This window comes from Bos javanicus, chromosome 13 (assembly GCF_032452875.1).
Source record: "Bos javanicus breed banteng chromosome 13, ARS-OSU_banteng_1.0, whole genome shotgun sequence".
Taxonomy (NCBI): Eukaryota; Metazoa; Chordata; class Mammalia; order Artiodactyla; family Bovidae; genus Bos; species Bos javanicus.
The window spans coordinates 20,167,650-20,179,866 of record NC_083880.1 but is presented as its reverse complement, the minus strand read 5'-3'; the positions used below and the strand labels follow the sequence as shown (position 1 = coordinate 20,179,866).

At 35.6% G+C, this 12,217-nt stretch overlaps 1 protein-coding gene across 12 annotated transcripts in view; it reads left to right on the top strand.

Moving 5' to 3' along the window:
* CCDC7 (coiled-coil domain containing 7) overlaps window positions 1-12,217 on the top strand; it is a 268,190-nt gene that overhangs the window by 184,966 nt on the left and 71,007 nt on the right. For all 12 annotated transcript variants that reach the window (XM_061435932.1, XM_061435930.1, XM_061435937.1 and 9 more), the window contains 2 exons: window positions 1,681-1,791; window positions 2,626-2,757. In XM_061435932.1, the coding sequence (XP_061291916.1) occupies window positions 1,681-1,791; window positions 2,626-2,757 (243 nt within the window). The remainder of the gene's footprint in view (window positions 1-1,680; window positions 1,792-2,625; window positions 2,758-12,217) is intronic.

Sequence of the window (12,217 nt, the reverse complement as noted above, 5' to 3'; positions counted from 1 at the left end):
TTTGACAATGGAGGCAAGAGTATACAATGGAGAAAAGTCAATCTCTTTAACATGTGGTGCTGGGAAAACTGGTCAGCCACTTGTAAAAGAATGAAACTAGAACACTTCTAACACCATACACAAAAATAAATTCAAAATGGATTAAAGATCTAAACATAAGACCATATACTATAAAACTCCTAGAGGAAAACATAGGCAAAACATTCTATGACATAAATCACAGCAAGATCCTCTATGACCCACCTCCCAGAGTAATGGAAATAAAAGCAAAAATAAACAAATGGAGCCTAATTAAACTTAAAAGCCTTTGCACAACAAAGGAAACCATAAGCAAGGTGAAAAGACAGCCTTCAGAAAGGGAGAAAATAATAGCAAATGAAGCAGCTGACAAAGAATCTCAAAAATATACAAGCAGCTCATGCAGCTCAATTCCAGAAAAATAAACCATCCAATCAAAAAATGGGCCGAAGAACTAAATAGACATTTCTACAAAGAAGACATACAGATGGCTAACAAACACATGAAAAGATGCTCAACATCACTCATTAGCAGAGAAATGCAAGTCAAAACCACAATGAGGTACCATTTCACGCCAGTCAGAATGGCTGCTATCCAAAAGTCTACAAGCAATAAATGCTGGAGAGGGTGTGGAGAAAAGGGAACCCTCTTACACTGTTGGTGAGAATGCAAACTAGTACAGCCACTATGGAGAACAGTGTGGGGATTCCTGAAAAAACTGGAAATAGAACTGCCATATGACCCAACAATTCCACTACTGGGCATACACACTGAGGAAACCAGAATTGAAAGAGACACGTGTACCCCAATGTTCATTGTAGCTCTGTTTATAATAGCCAGGACATGGAAGCAACCTAGATGTCCATCGGCAGACAAATGGATAAGAAAGCTGTGGTACAGATACACAATGGAGTATTACTCAGCCATTAAAAAGAATACGTTTGAATCAGTTCTAATGAGGTGGATGAAACCGGAGCCTATTATACAGAGTGAAGTAAGCCAGAAAGGAAAGCACCAATACAGTATACTAACGCATATATATGGAATTTAGAAGGATGGTAACGATAACCCTATATGCGAGACAGCAAAAGAGACACAGATGCATAGAACAGTCTTTTGGACTCTGTGGGAGAGGGCAAGGGTGGGATAATTAGGGAGAATGGCATTGAAACATGTATATTATCATATGTGAAATGCATCACAAGTCCAGGTTCAATGCATGAGACAGGGTACTTGGGACTGTTTCACTGAGATGACCCAGAGGGATGGGATGGGGAGGGAGGTGGGAGGGTGGTTCAGGATGGGGACCACATGTACACCCATGGCAGATTTATGTCAATGTATGGAAAACCACTACAATGTTGTAAAGTAATTAGCCTCCAATTAAAATAAATGTATTTTTTTAAAAAAGCCAATTTCCCCTCCAAAAAAAGAATAAATAAAATAAAATATACTTGCTGCTTAGGAAAATTTATATAATGAGATAGCTTCAACATCATCTAGTTTTAGGACAGATCTAGCATTATAGTATTAATCAATGACTTATGACTTCATAAAAATGAGAGAGAATTCTACTGTACCCTTATTATAAATTTGAAATCTAAAGATGGCCCAATAGTTGTATTTTTCCATGTAATAGACTAAATGCATGTTTTTATGTAGGTTATTTTGGAGCATCAGGTCAAAATCCTCTGCTTGTGAATGAAGATTTAGTTTCAAAACCCCAAAAGCAAGTGAAGAAAGAGATAGCTTCTCGAGAGGAAAGACGCTATAGTAAGTATAATAATTAAAGGAAATGTTAAATGATTTTAAACTCATCAGAAGATTTTTTTTCCTTTGGTTCATGAATATGTATTTGAGCATATATTTTATAGAAGTCAAAATGAATGACCTAATATAATTTGAGAACAATGGCAAAAGTAATGATACCGTTTTGTTGGTATTTGCACAGTTAATAATTCAGTTCAGTTCAGTCACTCAGTTGTGTCCAACTCTTTGCGACCCCATGAATCACAGCACGCCAGGCCTCCCTGTCCCTCACCAACTCCTGGAGTTCACCCAAACTCATGTCCATTGAGTCGGTGATGCCATCCAGTCATCTCATCCTCTGTCGTCCCCTTCTCCTCCTGCCCCCAATCCCTCCCAGCATCAGGGTCTTTTCCAATCAGTTAACTCTTCGCATGGGGTGGCCAAAATTTTGGAGTTTCAGCTTCAGCATCAGTCCTTCCAATGAACATCCAGGACTGATCTCCTTTAGGATGGACTGGTTGGATCTCCTTGCAGTCCAAGGGACTCTCAAGAGTCTTCTCCAACACCACAGTTCAAAAGCATCAATTCTTCGGTGCTCAGCTTTCTTCATAGTCCAACTCTCACATCCATACATGACCACTGGAAAAACCATAGCCTTGATTAGACGGACCTTTGTTGGCAAAGTAATATCTCTGCTTTTCAATATGCTATCTAGGTTGGTCACTCAGTAACAAAACTGCTTTCACACACTCATGACAAATATTCACATGATGTTTCTTAGGTCAGCTCTATGCAAAGAAAATTTGATTATTTGGCATATCCAGAAGTTCCATTATACATGTATGTTTTTCTACCTAGCATATCCTTTTCAAAACCAGAAAAATGATATGATAACAGTTGAAAATCTACATCCTGAGAAGAAGGATTTGTTTTCAAGAAAGCAATCCCAAACTCAGAAACCTAGAGCTATCAAAAAGGAGAATCTTGATGGTAAGTAATTAAGCATAAATCTTATAAACTTGTATGTAATTAATTTCAGAATGCTGTTTTTTGTTTATGAATATATCTTCAACCATTTGCTTATTTAGTAATTGCTCTCATTGTGCCCAGCGCTGAATGTGTGCACTCTGCGCTTAGTTGTTCAGTCGTGTCCGACTCTTGCGACCCTGTAGGCTGCAGCCTGCCAGGCTCCTTTGTCCAAGGGATTCTCCAGGCAAGAATACCAGAATGGGTTACGATTTCCTTCTCCAGGGCATCTTCCCAACCCAGGGATTGAACCCAGATCTTCTGTATTGCAGTCAGACTCTACTGACTGAGCTACCCAAGAAGCCCATTGTACTTTGTACTTTGCCAATGCCCATTGTACATTCTCATTGTACTTCAGATCTTTATTGATGATTTATCTCTTTCTTTTGTAATCCACTCCAGTGTTCTTGCCTGGAAAATCCCAGGGACGGGGAGCCTGGTGGGCTGCCGTCTATGGGGTCGCACAGAGTCAGACATGACTGAAGTGACTTAGCAATTTGTAATCACTGAATTAAATGTGTTATATATTACACTTTGTGGATTTCTCTATTCTTGTAGTTGTGACAGGCTTTGGTTTATATCTTGTGATATTCTATTATTTTTGTGCATATAAATTTTAAAGTGATAATTATTCTTGGGGACAGAGCATTTTATCCTAAGGGAGAGACTTCATTATTTTTATGGTTTTTATTTATTTTCCTTTAAAACTACCTTATCTGCTATCAGTGTAGCTCCACAAACTTTCTTTTGGTTGGTATTTGCACAATACATTTTTTTCTCTCCTGTTACTTTAAAGATACTTTCCTGTATCTTTGTGATTTTGCTGAATTTCTGGTAAGAAACTTATAGAATTCAGCCTGATCTTTTAATTACCTCTCACAATCATATATAATCTGATTATTGATATATTTAAGTGTAATTCCACTATTTTTCCTATTTGATATATTTCTTTCAGTCTTTCACTATGTTCTTTATCATAATATGTGTTTTCCTTGGCCATATTTAATACCAAAAATTTTAAGCTTTATTCAAAACTACAAATGCTATAAAAAAAACTAAATAATAATTTTAAATGTAAGTATTTATAATAATGTTTATAGTAACAGTATTTCCAAATTAAATTTATTTGTTCAGTTCAGTTCAGTCGCTCAGTCGTCCGACTCTGTGACTCCATGGACTGCAGCACACCAGGCCTTCCTGTCCATCACCAACTCCCGGAGTTGATCCAAACTCATGTCCATTGAGTCGGTGATGCCATCCAACCATCTTGTCCTCTGTCGTCCCCTTCTCCTCCTGCCTTCAATCTTTCCCAGCATCAGGGTCTTTTCCAGTGAGTCAGCTCTTTGCATCAGGTGGCCAAAGTATTGGAGTTTCAGCTTCAACATCAGTCCTTTTGGGATGGACTGGTTGGATCTCCTTGCAGTCCAAGGGGCTCTCAAGAGTCTTCTCCAACACCACAGTTCAAAAGCATCAATTGTTTGGCATGTAGCTTTCTTCACAGTCCAACTCTTACATCCATACATGACTACTGGAAAAACCATAGCTTTGACTAGACAGACCTTTGTCAGCGAAGTAATGTCTCTGCTTTTTAATAAGCTGTCTAGGTTGGTCATAATTTTCCATCCAAGGAGTAAGCGTCTTTTAATTTCTTGGCTGCAGTCACCGTTTGCAATGATTTTGGAGCCCAAAAACATAAAGTCTATCACTGTTTCCACTGTTTCCCTGTCCATTTGCCATGAAGTTATGGGACCGGATGCCATGATCTTCATTTTCTGAATGTTGAGCTTTAAGCCAACTTTTTCACTGTCTTCTCTCGCTTTCATCAGGATGCTCTTTAGTTCTTCACTTTCTGCCATACGGGTGGTATCATCCGCATATCTGAGGTTATTGATATTTCCCCCGGCAGTCTTGATTCCAGCTTGTACTTCATCCAGCCCAGCATTTCTCATGATGTACTCAGCATATAAGTTAAATAAGCAGGGCGACAATATACAGACTTGATGTACTCCTTTCCCTATTTGGAACCAGTCTGTTGTTCCGTGTCCAGTTCTAACTGTTGCTTTAAATATATTTGATGCTTCTGTATATCTGGAAAGTAATGACTGCTTCATATACATGTGTGAAAAACATATTCACATGATATTTGCATTTCAAATAGATAATGATTTGTTTATATCATTTAAAGATAAAGTACAATATTGTAGGATAACTAACATAAATTGTAAATCTAGAGGTTCCACTGCAGATTTCTGATTCTCTATTTAGTGTTTTTATGAGCCATTCTTCCTAAAGCCCAGAAAATTAATGAGGTATCAAATGAAAATCTTTTGCCTGACACTTGGTACTGCTAGAACGAAAAGACTCAGTAGTAAATATTACTATGAATGTTATTAAATTATTTTGCGTTTTAATTGTTTTAAGCAGAATTATGTTCATGAATGTGTGAGCTTACAGGCATCAAAGTCAAGGTTTTATTGTGTTATTTAAACTCCTATTTCTTGACTTCTTCAAATTTTGTTTCTTATATCCATTATGGAGCAATGTCTGTACTGAATTCTCCCACTATGATTGTGGATTTACCTATTTTTGTAGTATTGTCCTTTTTCCTTATACTGTCTGTGTTGTTAGAAGCATACAAATAAAAATGTCTGATAGTCCTTATGGACTCAATGTTTTCTTTTTATAAACAGTACCATCTTAGTCTGTCTCCAGTAAGATCTTTTGATTAAAATCTTAGTTTGTATGACGTTGATATAACTACTACAGATTTCTTTTGGTTCATATTTGCATATCTTTTTTCACCTCTTTATTTTCCAGTTTCTATATTCTTATAAACCAGTGATATCACTTATAGATTATAGTTAAATTGCTTATAAATCCAGTGTGACTGTCATTGTCTAGCCCAAAAACATGTAATCCACTTATAATTATTGTGCTTACTAATATATTTAAATTGTAAGTATTTCCTTTTTTGGGTGCTTTCTAATTTTTGCACCTGATTCCGGTTTCTGTTTCTTTCCTTATTTTGGAATTATTACTTTTTAATCAGTTTAACTTTTAAACCCGTTGTATATGTTGTTAAAAGTTTTAAAGTATTTTTAAATATGACTATCCTTAGTACAATAAAGTCTAATTACAACTTTTTAAGTGTTGTATGCAGTATCAAGTCTTCCACATACTTTAAGGAAACCACTCTGATGATTTTATACTTAATTTCATAGTCCATTTTGAAAATGCGTTATCAGTTAGAGGATGGGGTGGGCAAGGGGAGGATGGTTTGATCATTTGTTTAAATTGTGTGTATTTACTTGTAAAATTGGATGGAAACTTTAAGTTCTTGGTATACATTAATAATCCAAAGATTTCGCAGTCCAGCTGTTTTACTTTTTACTGGATTAAGAGCCTCTATACTTGTAGCTGAGAAAATGGATGAGATGTCAGATGAAATCTTACACCTAAAGAAAAAGTTTAAATCTTATAAAACTCATCTCGAATTAAGACACTTGGAACTGCCAGAAAAGTGAGGCTTTGTAGTAAGAATATCATATACTGATTTTTAATTAATTTTCTCCAGTTCTTTAATATTTATTCGGGTGATCACAGGAATATATGCTATATATGTATCATATGTACTTATATGCACACATATACATAACATATACATGTTTGTGTATGTATGTTCTCCATTAGGTGAAGTTGATTAACTATGATGTTTTTACCTTCTTAATTTCATTGAAGTTCTATGTTTATTTTATCATTTGTGAGAAAGGTATGTTAAATTCAACTACTGTGTTTATTTTTCCATTACTCTTTGTTCCATCAATTTCAATTTTATGTTTCTAAAGCTTTATTATATATAAAAATACAGATGCATGATCTATGTCATATATATAGGTGATATATTACATACAAGTATGTATAATAAATATGCAGATTTTAATTTGTTATATGTTCTTAGTGAACTGAAATTCTGTCTTTATGATGGACATTTTGTAGTAGTTTTTTGTACCTTTATTTTATCTGATGTTAGCATAGTATCTTTATATAACTATTTGCATGGAATGATTTTTTATCCCTTTATTCTTAACCTTTTCATATTATGATTTAGTTGTATATAATTGCTAATTTTTGTTTGGTTTTTGGATTTTTTTTTGGTTTTTAAATATATTTCTCTATTTGTTTAAACCTTCCCTAATTTTTTTCAGCAATGTTTTCTTTTTTTATTTTACATGTGCACACTGCTGTATTTATTTATATTGAATCTTCATTGTTGCACTTGGGATTTTTCTAGTTGCGGAGAGCAGGAGCTACTCTCTCGTTGTGGTGCATAGGCTTCTCTTTGTGATAGCTTCTCGTTGCTGAGCACAGGCTCTAGGCACAGAGGCCTCAGTAGTTGCAACTTGCTGGCTCTAGGGCATGCAGGCTTCAGCAGTCGTGCTGCATGGGCTTAGTTGCTCCACCGTTTGTGGAATCTTCCCGGATCAGGGTTTGAACCGATGTCCCCTACATTGGCAGGCAGATTCTTATGCACTGTGCCACCAGGGAAATCCTAATTAGTTATTTTTTAATCCAGTATAAATCTTCTAAATATTTAAATATACTGTTTATCATTTGTTTTTTTTCTCACCCATATCTGTTAAGAAAATATCACATTTAGCCAGAATACAGAAAGGACACCCCAAACTCAGTAATTTAAACAAGATGAAGAGACAGAGGAATACCCAGCAGATAAAAGAACAGGATAAATGCCCACCAAACCAAACAAAAGAGGAAGAGATAGAGAATCTACCTGATAAAGATTTCCGAATAATGATAGTGAAATTGATCCAAAATCTTGAAATCAAAATAGAATCACAGATAAATATCTTGGAGACAAAGATTGAGAAGATGCAAGAAAGGTTTAACAAGGACCTAGAAGAAATAAAAGAGAGTCAATATAAAATGAATAATGCAATAAATGAAATTAAAAACACTCTGGAGGCAACAAATAGTAGAATAACAGAGGCAGAAGATAGGATTAGTGAATTAGAAGATAGAATGGTAGGAATAAATGAATCAGAGAGGATAAAAGAAAAACGAATTAAAAGAAATGAGGACAATCTCAGAGACCTCCAGGACAATATTAAACGCTACAACATTCGAATCATAGGGGTCCCAGAAGAAGAAGACAAAAAGAAAGACCATGAGAAAATACTTGAGGAGATAATAGTTGAAAACTTCCCTAAAATGGGGAAGGAAATAATCACCGAAGTCCAAGAAACCCAGAGAGTCCCAAACAGGATAAATCCAAGGCAAAACACCCCAAGACACATATTAATCAAATTTAAAAAGATCAAACACAAAGAACAAATATTAAAAGCAGCAAGGGAAAAACAACAAATAACACACAAGGGAATTCCCATTAGGATAACAGCTGATCTTTCTATAGAAACTCTTCAAGCCAGGAGGGAATGGCAAGACATACTTAAAGTGATGAAAGAAAATAACCTACAGCCCAGACTATTGTACCCAGCAAGGATCTCATTCAAATATGAAGGAGAAATCAAAAGCTTTTCAGACAAGCAAAAGCTGAGAGAATTCAGCACCACCAAACCAGCTCTCCAACAAATACTAAAGGATATTCTCTAGACAGGAAACACAAAAACAGTGTATAAACTCGAACCCAAAACAATAAAGTAAATGGCAACAGGATCATACTTATCAGTAATTACCTTAAATGTAAATGGGTTGAAGGCCCAACCAAAAGACAAAGACTGGCTGAATGGATACAAAAACAAGACCCGTACATATGTTGTCTACAAGAGACCCATCTCAAAACAGGGGACACATACAGACTGAAAGTGAAGGGCTGGAAAAAGATTTTCCATGCAAATAGGGACCAAAAGAAAGCAGGAGTAGCAATACTCACATCAGATAAAATAGACTTTAAAACAAAGGCTGTGAAAAGAGACAAAGATGGTCACTACATAATGATCAAAGGATCAATCCAAGAAGAAGATATAACAATTATAAATATATATGCACCCAACACGGGAACACCACAATATGTAAGACAAATGCTAACAAGTATGAAAGGAGAAATTAACAATAACACAATAATAGTGGGAGACTTTAATACCCCACTCACACCTATGGATAGATCAACTAAACAGAAAATTAACAAGGAAACACAAACGTTAAACGATACAATAGACCAGTTAGACCTAATTGATATCTATAGGACATTTCATCCCAAAACAATTTCACCTTTTTCTCAAGCGCACATGGAACCTTCTCCAGGATAGATCACATCCTGGGCCATAAATCTAGCCTTGGTAAATTCAAAAAAATAGAAATCATTCCAAGCATCTTTTCTGACCACAATGCAGTAAGATTAGATCTCAATTACAGGAGAAAAACTATTAAAAATTCCAACATATGGAGGATGAACAACACCCTGCTGAATAACCAACAAATCACAGAAGAAATCAAAAAAGAAATCAAAATTTACATAGAAACTAATGAAAATGAAAACACAACAACTCAAAACCTGTGGGACACTTTAAAAGCAGTCCTAAGGGGAAAGTTCATAGCAATACAGGCATACCTCAAGAAACAAGAAAAAAGTCAAATAAATAACCTAACCCTACACCTAAAGCAACTAGAAAAGGAAGAAATGAAGAACCCCAGGGTTAGTAGAAGGAAAGAAATCTTAAAAATTAGGGCAGAAATAAATGCAAAAGAAACAAAAAAGACCATAGCAAAAATCAACAAAGCCAAAAGCTGGTTCTTTGAAAGGATAAATAAAATTGACAAACCATTAGCCAGACTCATCAAGAAACAAAGGGAGAAAAATCAAATCAACAAAATTAGAAATGAAAATGGAGAGATCACAACAGACAACACAGAAATACAAAGGATCATAAGAGGCTACTATCAACAATTATATGACAATAAAATGGACAACGTGGAAGAAATGGACAAATTCTTAGAAAAGTACAACTTTCCAAAACTGGACCAGGAAGAAATAGAAAATCTTAACAGACCCATCACAAGCACGGAAATTGAAACTGTAATCAAAAATCTTCCAGCAAACAAAAGCCCAGGTCCAGATGGCTTCACAGCTGAATTCTACCAAAAATTTAGAGAAGAGCTAACACCTATCCTACACAAACTCTTCCAGAAAATTGCAGAGGAAGGTAAACTTCCAAACTCATTCTATGAGGCCACCATCACCCTAATACCAAAACCTGACAAAGATCCCACAAAAAAAGAAAACTACAGGCCAATATCACTGATGAACATAGATGCAAAAATCCTTAACAAAATTCTAGCAATCAGAATCCAAGAACACATTAAAAAGATCATACACCATGACCAAGTGGGCTTTATCCCAGGGATGCAAGGATTCTTCAATATCTGCAAATCAATCAATGTAAAACACCACATTAACAAATTGAAAAACAAAAACCATATGATTATCTCAATAGATGCAGAGAAAGCCTTTGACAAAATTCAACATCCATTCATGATAAGAACTCTCCAGAAAGCAGGAATAGAAGGAACATACCTCAATATAATAAAAGCTATATATGACAAACCCACAGCAAACATTATTCTCAATGGTGAAAAATTGAAAGCATTTCCTCTAAAGTCAGGAACAAGACAAGGGTGCCCACTTTCACCATTACTATTCAACATAGTTTTGGAAGTTTTGGCCACAGCAATCAGAGCAGAAAAAGAAATAAAAGGAATCCAAATTGGAAAAGAAGAAGTAAAACTCTCACTATTTGCAGATGACATGATCCTCTACATAGAAAACCCTAAAGACTCCACCAGAAACTTACTAGAACTAATCAATGATTATAGTAAAGTTGCAGGATATAAAATCAACCCACAGAAATCCCTTGCATTCCTATACACTAATAATGAGAAAACTGAAAGAGAAATTAAGGAAACAATTCCATTCACCATTGCAACAGAAAGAATAAAATACTTAGGAATATATCTACCTAAAGAAACTAAAGACCTATATATAGAAAACTATAAAACACTGGTGAAAGAAATCAAAGAGGACACTAATAGATGGAGAAATATACCATGTTCATGGATTGGAAGAATCAATATAGTGAAAATGAGTATACTACCCAAAGCAATTTATAGATTCAATGCAATCCCTATCAAGCTACCAACGGTATTCTTCACAGAGCTAGAACAAATAATTTCACAATTTTTATGGAAATACAAGAAACCTCGAATAGCCAAAGCTATCTTGAGAAACAAGAATGGAATGGGAGGAATCAACCTACCTGACTTCAGGCTCTATTACAAAGCCACAGTTTTCAAGACAGTATGGTACTGGCACAAAGACAGAAATATTGATCAATGGAACAAAATAGAAAGCCCAGAGATAAATCCACGCACATATGGACACCTTATCTTTGACAAAGGAGGCAAGAATATACAATGGATTAAAGACAATCTCTTTAACAAGTGGTGCTGGGAAAGCTGGTCAACCACTTGTAAAAGAATGAAACTAGAACACTTTCTAACACCATACAGAAAAATAAACTCAAAATGGATTAAAGATCTCAACATAAGACCAGAAACTATAAAACTCCTAGAGGAGAACACAGGCAAAACACTCTCCGACATACATCACAGCAGGATCCTCTATGATCCACCTCCCAGAATATTGGAAATAAAAGCAAAAATAAACAAATGGGACCTAATTAAACTTAAAAGCTTCTGCACAACAAAGGAAACTATTAGCAAGGTGAAAAGGCAGCCTTCAGAATGGGAGAAAATAATAGCAAATGAAGCAACGGACAAACAACTAATCTCAAAAATATACAAGCAACTCCTGCAGCTCAACTCCAGAAAAATAAATGACTCAATCAAAAAATGGGCCAAAGAACTAAATAGACATTTCTCCAAAGAAGACATACAGATGGCTAACAAACACATGAAAAGATGCTCAACATCACTCATTATCAGAGAAATGCAAATCAAAACCACTATGAGGTACCATTTAACGCCAGTCAGAATGGCTGCAATCCATAAGTCTACAAGCAATAAATGCTGGAGAGGGTGTGGAGAAAAGGGAACTCTCTTACACTGTTGGTGGGAATGCAAACTAGTACAGCCACTATGGAGAACAGTGTGGAGATTCCTTAAAAAACTGGAAATAGAACTGCCTTATGATCCAGCAATCCCACTGCTGGGCATACACACTGAGGAAACCAGAAGGGAAAGAGACACGTGTACCCCAATGTTTATCGCAGCACTGTTTATAATAGCCAGGACATGGAAGCAACCTAGATGTCCATCAGCAGATGAATGGATAAGAAAGCTGTGGTACATATACACAATGGAGTATTACTCAGCCATTAAAAAGAATACATTTGAATCAGTTCTAATGAGATGGATGAAATTGGAGCCTATT